The following is a 9,780-nucleotide window of genomic DNA, read 5'->3' as shown; positions in this document are numbered from 1 at the left end:
TAAATAAAAAAAGCACAAATATAAAAAAGACTCCAATAAATGAAAATCTCATATAAGAAAAAATTTAATAAATTTGAATTCTTTTCAATTAAAAATAAAAAAATAAAAATGTTAAAAAATATAGCAAGAATAAACAAAAAAAAATAAATAAATTACGAACACAAATCATCAAATCACGTTCACCGGAAACTGTACAGGAAGCCAACAATTTGTATATGTCCGACAATTTTTTGCAATCTTCATAGATTTTTCCCTATGACAATAAAATAAATCAAAATCGGTATAAAACAACAGCAATTTCCGTAGGAAAGACATGAAATATGCTGCAACAAATCGTATCTAAACACTTATGAAAAAGCAAATAAAAAATATTCGCAAAATAATAATAAAATAATAAAAAATATCGAACCGAGAAATATCCAGCAAAAACAAAAATGGCAATAAAATATAACCAACAACATTGACTGCAATTCAAAGGATAATAAAACGAATGAACTGGAAGGAAAGTCCTGGCCATAAAAACAGAAAACAATCTGCCACAAAACAATCTTAATTCATATACGTTTGTCGTAGTACGCACAACTTCAATTGCTGGAAAATATAATTCAACAACTTTTTTTTTTTGCATAATCTTGATATATGTATTATTGTTTATATATATTTATATTTGAATAGAAAATGAACGCCAGCATCTATTATTCATAATATCTTCCAATAATTTCAGACATGTAATCAGTTTTAGTTAATTGATTTGGGTTATTGAGAAAACTTCGATAAAAATTTTAATTTAATTTCAAATTGAATATAAATCCCTTTTCTTTGAGTTTAGTTTATTGAAGCCTTTAAGAAAAAACTAGAAAAATTAAAAATAAATAACAAATTCGAGATTATTGACCAGCCACTGAATAATCACTTCTCGAAGTTTTTTACTGCAGATACTTCAGAGAAAAGAGAAACTGCATGACATGTATTTGAAGAGTGCCCGGCACTGATGTGCAAGCGTAAGAAAAACCTATGGGGGTATTTTATGGATCAAAAGAATACAAGACTGGGAAAGATAGTCTTTCTTTAAAGAAATCAGACTTGGTAAAAAAACTCTAATCCAACTAAGGGGCACAAGAGATGTCTTAGGCCGCAGTGCACTACTCCTTTTCAAAATAACAATAATAATAACAAATCAAAAATATAAAAATAAAAATATAATTAATATATTCAATTATTCTACAGCTAAACACAGCAAGTGAATTTGTCAATAAAACTTTCAAAGCCAATCAGCAAAACTCTAGAAAAATGTGCAAACATTAAAGTCAAGTACGACTTTTGGGTCAATTGGTTAAGGAGCTCTGACTCTGAGGTTCAAGTTTGGCAGGGCAAGAGTTTGATTTCTGGTACTTGCAGTCTCAAAAAATTATTTACAAATAATTAAATACAAAAATTATTTCTAAGACCTGAATAGTGTTTAAAATAATATCGGCTGTGAATGATGTGTAATAGCAAGCGACGTCGCCCCAAGAATGATGTGTAATCATTCTTCGTTGTTTATTACAATACAGTATAATACAGTAAACAAAGATTAATATCGTAATTGTATTTTATTGCAGTAATCATAAAAAAGCATCAAAACATAATCGATATTTCAAATAATGCTTGGAATAGTAAATATGTGGAAAGTTACATCTTTTGATTTTGACCACTGATTAATTCAATCAGTGTTTTTTTTAGATGTGCTAGGACCTGGTAGATCGTCCATCTGTGCGTTGATTTCATCAACAGACATATACTGCATTTGTTCTTGAACAGGAAAAGGTTGTTCATCAATCACAGTTCCAGCAAAAAGTTCCACCAATGTATTTACTTCACTGCAAGCAGCTAAGCCATTATACATTCGATTAGACGCATGCATTGAACAGGAAGGTCCCATTGCTCCAGCGACTTCGCCATCAGCAACTAACATCTTATCTTTATCCTCAGTCAAGGGTGCTGAGACATGAATAGCTTCATTTATAGGTTTTCCATCATAAGTTTCAATTAAGGGACCATTGCGTTCTAAACACTTGTTAACAAACTTCTCAATCTCTGCATTCAAGAGATCCTCATCTTGTTCATATAGTGAACGTGCTTCATCCATTTTTCTTTTAAAGGAGCAAATCTATAAAGTAATTGTTAAAGCTTTTAAAACAAAAATTGTCTTAAAAATGTTACCAAATTTAGTGGCAACCTGCGCTGAATAATATTTTTGTTAACTAAAATTTTTTGTAACGATTTTTTAATGTTCTCAGAAAAAAATTATTTATAACTGAAACAAATTTAGTTTTTTTTTTAATTTTAACCAGATATTTAATAATTTGTATAGCCTACTTGGTTTTACTTGAATCTGTCAAAATAAAACATTATTTTGTATTTTTTGATTTTTATGTTTTTCTCTTTTGAAATAATTAACTATAGTTTTTTTTTAGAATTGGTTGAGAATCCAGTCGATATCACGCAAAACAACCAGAGAAACCTAGGAAACAAAAGCTGGACATTAAAATGCAAGAGTTATCTTGGATCTTTCGCTTAATGCGTTAATGCAACGCTTACATTCTTGCTTTAATCTAGATTAAATGCAGATTGCTGATACAGCTCTAATAGCTGTCTGACTGTCAGTAAGAATATACACGTTCTTTTTTAAGGAAAGTTCACGTTCAAAGTAAGAATAAATGTATTGTTTCATGTTTCTTGGTACATAGAAAAAATTCTGACTTCATTGCCCTTATTCTTCTTATACACGTCGGCGTAGATCACTATCTTTCCTAGCGTTGTGAGTATCCCAGCCTCCCATTCCCAGCTTGAAGAAGTTCGGATGGCAAAATTTTAATTGAAGTATAAGCAAGTGCTTAATCCGATTCACTATTTCTATTAATTGGATAGATTGATGGAGTGTTTACATAACCGAGCGATACATTGCTTAGGTATTTATTGATAATATGAAAATTATTTCTTTCTTATTGTAATAATTTGATTTTAAAATAAAAGTAATGAATTTAATATAAAAATAATTTTTATTATATTACATTTGTTACTATATGTAATAATATTATAGTGCAAATATCTATTCACAAAAATTAAGAAAATTTTTGTACGATGATTAATTACGACTTGGACGTAGATTATAAAGACAAGACTGCATCGATTCCATATTTAGCGATGATGCTCCATTCTGTGATGAAATTACTATGAAACGCTTGTAAAATGATTTTAATTGTGGCCGTAGTTCACTGTTGTTGTCCCAAAATCAGTTGTTCTACCAGAAATCATTGATATTGTGCAAGAACTGACAATGAAAGATCGTGTTGCGACATACTGTGAGACTGAGGGAACCATAGGTATTAGTTCCACCAGCATACAAGTATATATATTATTGCATGATCATTTAGCCGTAAAAAAGGTTTGTTCTCGTTGAATTCCATAACTCATCATTTCATAAAATATCAAAAAGATACGCCTGCCTAGTGGTGCATCGTACGAACAAATGTTCAAGAAGTACGAGTACAATGGCGTTGCTTCAAAAGATGCATATAAATATTAGATTGTAACAGATGACGAATTATGGATATATGTGTAAGACCCGGAACGTAAGCAGTAATCGACTGTACGAGTATGGGTGTTTCAATATGAACCAAATCCAACAAAATTTGTTCGCGCTCGAAGCACTTTGAAATAAATGGTCTCTTGTTTTTTCGGAAAAACTGGTTGTGTGACAATTATATACATACCATTCCAGGAACGTAAAATGTTTAATTTCGAATGGTATGTAACCATTCAGTGAGATACAGAAATCAAACAAGCGCCATCGGATCATTCTCCATCTCCACCAAGACAATACGAGTGCTCACACATCTACACTTCTCGTCTAACACCTAACTATTTGAATATTCAAAAAATGATACATCGAATTGATGGGACATCCGCAATGATTTTTTTTTATTCCCGAATATCAAGAATACTTGTAAATTGCGTGGATAACAATTTTTGTTGTTGTCAGCCGAAGCAAGGGCGAAGTCGTTGTTGCATTAAACACCATGTTATGGAGTTTGGAGTTGTCTGGAGAAGATTGAAAAAAATGCTTTGACAAGTTTTTTGAACGCATGCAAAAGTGTGAGAGGATTTATCATAAAGGAGAATACTTCGAGAAACAATAAAGTAATTATCAACGATAAGTTAGTTAGTTAATTTATTCATAATTAGGGTCAATATGTAAGTAGTGCCCCTTGTACAGATAGATAGATCAAGGAAAAATTTTTTTTATTTGAAAATTATTTTTATAATGAATAAAGTTTAATTATTCAATTACTTATGAATTTAATTTTTCAAAATTAAAAGGTGAATTTTTTTTTATTTGAAAATTATTTCTGTAATTTTACACTAACAATAAAATAATTAATTAAGTTTCGCTCGATATTAATTATTCAATCACTTATGAATTTAATTTTTCAAAATTAATATTAAAGTTAAAAATTAAAATGTTCATGTTTTTTTTTATTGAAATCGATACTAAATCAGCTGTAAATACTGCACATCACTCCGTAGACATATACACACCTGTAATCCATCAATTACAATCACTGGCATGGGAAGTGAATTATCTCATAAGGGATACTATAATCTTTTTTATTTTTAAATAATACTTCGTACAAACTTCTGGAATATAGGGAGGAGTTTAGTACTACCCCATGTATTTCGATTTACTATGTTCATGGGCGAAACGTTAATTTCTATTACTACCTGACGTTGTATTCAAAACAAACAGTATTCAAAACAGCAACCAGAGATATGCATTGCATTGAAATTTTTGTTATACTATCCTACTATAACTCTCACCCTTAAAGAATCTATTCTACTTCAATAAATTCTCTTCCATATCACGAAAAACTTTTAACTATGAATGTAATATTAAAACAAAATCCAATTTTAATTAAATTGAACTAAGTTAGGTTGAGTTTGAGGGTGAATCTGTATCTCAGCCTCCACATAGACCGCAGGTTGCTTTACTGTTCGTATTATAGGATTATATTAAATTTTCTTAAATATTTATTAAATTTCGATAAGTTTAATAGAATTTCCATTAAATTTAAGATAGCATTAAAAAACGATTATGGAAGAAAAGTGATTTCTTGAAAAAATTTAAGATATAAGACTCGTTCAAAACTTAATATTTTATTTCATATTTCGTTTGTATTTTATTTCGAAAACTTACAGCTATTGCAGCTATTAATATCAAATTAAAACAGTGAAACTGATATACAAAGCAAAAAGCTTAATCCTTGCTAGATTTGAAAAATATATTTAAATTGAAATATCAATAATATTTTAGTCTTTCACCTTTGAACTGTCACGTCAAATCATAGCGAATTCACTAGTTTCGGCAACAAATATGAGACATGTTTGGAATTTCAAATAAATTAAGCTTAAATTCAATAAATCTAAATGTGAATAAAACCAGTAACAAAATGAAAAATTTGAATAAAGCCATTTTTTGTACAGTAACACGTTTGGAATAATTTAAAGGACTTTCCATAACTCAAAAGTAGAAAATACAAAATATGCACACAAAATAATAATAATAAAAATAAATATAAAATATTCTAAATATAAAAATAATGAAATAGGCAAAATAGAATAGAAGAAAAAAAATGGAGAAAACTTGAAATGAAATGAAAACAAACAAAAAGTCAACACCAAACAAATAGGAAGAAATTTACGAAGGACTTGTTAAACTACAAATTAAATTACCGCCTGAAGGTGCGCAATAATAATATTTAACTAGCAAATTGAAGCAAACCTCAAGGCGTAAGCAACCTCATGCACACACACGTGACTAAACACAAGCTGGTAAAAAGACATGAAAGCATTTTGTTTGGGTCGTGGAAATTATATCACACAATCGTGAAAACTCACCGAGAATAACTGAGACAAACTGAGAATAACTGTCAACGGTATACCAGACTATTATTGATATAACTACGAATGCAGATAAAGATACAAACACTTTCAACCAAATGCACACACTTACACAAACCCCTATTGCGGTAGTGTTTACTACTAATGCCAAAAAATACAAACAACGTACAAAATGAGAACTTGCACCTGTTCTCCCCATAAATATTTAATTTACTGATACGCTTACAACTATAAAATTATCTACCCAATCTACCTATCAGCTGTGCTCGTGGCTGCATCCATTCTCCGTGTGACGTATCCTTTCGTCACATAAAGAGGAAATTAGTTAAAGTAGTTAAATTTGGACTTTAAATTTCAATGCCCAATGCAAAATTTTGCAAATAATAATGAAAAATAATGTATTAAAACAAAAGTTATATAGATATATAGGGGTGTATAGGGGCTTAACATATCTAGAAAAAATAGTTATTGTTTTTTTTTGGCAAAAAGAAAATAATGGGGAGACAATATGATTCGGCTGCACTGTGTCTAAAATCAATCAAATCGAAGCGATATCATTAAAACAGTTCTATGACCATTTATCAGTTCTTTCTACAGTTCGTAAATATATACTGGATCGCTTTTAGTTTTAATGGAACATATTATATGACAAAAATTAGTTAATAAAACTAGTTCTCCATAATTACAACATCTTCAAAACAAAGCTGTGATATGACTTCTAATATCTTGTATTAGAAACACGTCTATAACGTGTTTGTAAAAGTATTTAAGACACAATCTAGATTTTCCTGGCAGACCCATTTGACAACACGTTTTGGTCGAAACAACTTTGCTCAGCAACTTTTTCGAACACGCTATATGCTCTCGGTGGCTCTCAAGTGTGGCAAAAAACAGCTGGCTTTGCTGGCCTATAGTTGCTTAAAAATGTACGAAAAACAACTACACTACTTTCTCTATCTAAGCACCTAGTTACACCTAGTACCGAGATAAAGTGTTTAGTCACTTAAGAAAAAAGTGTTACCAACGCAATAAACGAACTATTGTGAAACTTCATTGGAAATTTCAACGAAATATTCCAGTCATATGTCAAAAGAAAGTATATATATGTGTTACATATAGCAAAGCCTCAAATAATAAGGTATTATAATAAGCAATTACAGATAGCTAAAAACCTGGCTTTAAGAAAACTGTTTAAGATTCCATGGTACATTAGATCAACAGACATACATAGAGATCTTAGGATTGACTCAGTGAAAAAATATATCAGAGACAGAGCTCTAAAATTATTCACTAAAGTTGATACGCTAATTAACCCCACCCTAACAATCCTCAAGTCCACTTCTGGACTCTCAGGAAGATATGCTGATCTAAGATCCGTCATCAACTAAAAGACAAATAAATGATATATATTTTTTTTTTTTAGCCTAGTTAAAGCCTAGTGTGGAGTAGAGATAAGCCCCCCAGCCATTATAGAGTAAAAGTGCGTAATAGCACTAACTCAAGAAGAAGAAGAATCAAGAATCAAGAAAGCAAACTTCAAAAATATTTATACAAAAACTATACAAAATTGTGATTTTAAAACAATAAATACAAATTTTTTAAAGAGTACGTGAAGAAAGTATAATTGAAAAGCAAATTTAAAATTTTTAATTTTTTAGTTGCTAACAAGGCAGAAAATGTTCTAAACTATTATTATCGGTGGTGATCGAATATCATTTCATCTCCTACATAATCTGGTCCTTAGGGTTGCCTGAATAACGAAAAGTAACCAACATATGCGAATTGCTTGTTGTGTTCCGTAACCTATGAGCACTGAGTTCAATAAACTTTATCTGCTTATAGTAAGCAATCTCCTTCAAAGTAGATTAATTGATGAAATTATTTTAAAAACGAATCAAAGTTAAACTTATCTATTGCAGTTCAGTTCAGTTTGTTGTTTTCTATTCCATTGAATAGTTTTGCTTAATATTGACATATAAAGATGGATTGTACTTTGTAAGCAGTTTAGTTGATTTCAGTAGCTAGCAGAATTGCCTTAAATTTCAATACTTATCCTTAAACCGAGATCGAATTAATCAAAATGTTTTTGTTATTATAACATATCAATCATTCAGTTATAGACAGAAATTTGGAACGGATTTAATACATTAACATCCATGTAGATAACAGCTAAAGAAATGCGAGTTCAGAGATAGGAAGAAGAAACCCACGATCATCCAACAAATCGAAGCTACAAGCACTTTCTGCACAGACTTAGCTTTACTGAGTGAGACGAACGTAAGTATCACTAAAAAAGAAGTATTTAATCGCTAAAAGCCTACCTCTGTCCTAGGCTCAGCAATTGTTGTTTGGAGAATAGATATATAGTAAAAAATAAATCAACTTAGAAAATAGAAAAATATTTGATTAAAAAATAAGCAAATCAGTTTTATAAGATTTGTTAACCCACCAGTTAGAACAGTGGACTATAGTTCTTCTTGGTCCACTCTCGCTCTGCACTCAATCAACCAATCAATTATTACATTAAGTGGGATAAGAAAATCTCAAGCTTAAATGAATTCTTTTGTATTTATATATATATTATATATCCACACATACATATGTACACCTTTGTATAAAGCTTTATAGATCATATATAAATTTTTGTTTATGTTTATAGCTGACGTGTAAATGAGTATATAATTTTGTCTTAACACTCCATTTTGCTCTCAGAAATATTACTGGTGTAAGCAATCTTTTATTTTTTTGTATTTCCCAAAGAAGGACATAATGTTTGTGACTTAATTTTATAAAAAAATTCAAATTATGTACATAAATATACGAACTTATGGTAAAGTCACACGGAAAATTTTTAGCGAAATATAATGAATTATACTGATACTGGTTTATTTAAGTCCAGTACCGACGATATGCATATATAACACCTGTTCCTATTTAAATTTTATAATCTAACTCAAGGCTACATTTGCTACGGATTCTTTATACCTGCATAAATATATATCTCCATACATTTATTTATTTATGTGTCTGTGTAGTGTATAATAAAAATATGTGCAGAACGAAATAGTATTTTGCTTTTGGCATAATTTTTTTAGGATTAAACTCTGATTTTCATAGCAGTGAACGTTGTCCAGCTTATGTTAATTTGAATTTACATACATGGAAATCAATTCCCACCTCCAACATCAATTACGTACACATTGCCTTCAATCACGAAGTTGAAAACAACTTAGGACACATTAAGAGGGGGTGATGAGAAGCATGCATAATGTATTAGAGTATATTGCTATGCATCCTTTTATTAATATCCTGTATTACAAATTTTATGCTAATTGATTGGACACCATGAAAGGCACCGAGTTAGTATATAGGTTTGAAGTATCTCTACACAAAGAGAAAAATCCATAAAAATAATATTTAAAATTATTTGTGATACATCAGTATTCTAATTTAGTCAGTTAATTAAAAAAATTTTTATAAATAATTAATGAAGGCGAAAAAAAAAATGTGTTAACTTCGATAAATATTATTCAAATTAAACTAAAATAATAAAATTTTTTGTGACTTCAATTTATTGTTAATAGCCGCGCTTTTTTAATAGCTGAACAATTTGATTATAATTTATTTAGTAGAAAAATTTTTGATAATTACAGCAACCAGTAGTACAAGTATTAATAAGAATAAACAGAAAAAACTAAGTATCATATTCGAAAACAAATTTTAAATAGAAAAAAACGAACTTTTAGAAATGAGTGGAAATAGAATAAATTAGATTAAACATAAAGTTGATACTTTATTCACCAGCAATCTATTAGACTATAGCCTTAATAAGCGATACTT

At 29.6% G+C, this 9,780-nt stretch overlaps 1 protein-coding gene across 2 annotated transcripts; it reads right to left on the bottom strand.

Annotated features, from left to right (window-relative positions):
- Positions 1–1,573: 1,573 nt before the first annotated feature.
- On the bottom strand, positions 1,574–2,286 carry LOC119687075. 2 transcript variants are annotated; one of them, XM_038101251.1, is made up of 2 exons: positions 2,203–2,286; positions 1,574–2,132 (listed from the first exon to the last, which is right to left on the bottom strand). In XM_038101251.1, the coding sequence occupies exon 2, from the start codon at positions 2,126–2,128 to the stop codon at positions 1,703–1,705; it is 426 nt and encodes a 141-aa protein (XP_037957179.1). In that variant the 5' UTR covers positions 2,129–2,132; positions 2,203–2,286; the 3' UTR covers positions 1,574–1,702. The 2 variants fall into 2 exon arrangements, with proteins under 2 accessions (XP_037957179.1, XP_037957178.1); XM_038101250.1 differs by having other exon boundaries at positions 1,574–2,149; positions 2,203–2,281.
- Between the last annotated feature and the right edge of the window lie 7,494 nt (positions 2,287–9,780).

This window comes from Teleopsis dalmanni, chromosome X (assembly GCF_002237135.1).
Source record: "Teleopsis dalmanni isolate 2A chromosome X, ASM223713v2, whole genome shotgun sequence".
NCBI classification, from domain to species: domain Eukaryota; kingdom Metazoa; phylum Arthropoda; class Insecta; order Diptera; family Diopsidae; genus Teleopsis; species Teleopsis dalmanni.
The sequence above is the reverse complement of the archived record's forward strand: the minus strand, read 5'-3'. Positions and strand labels throughout refer to the sequence as shown.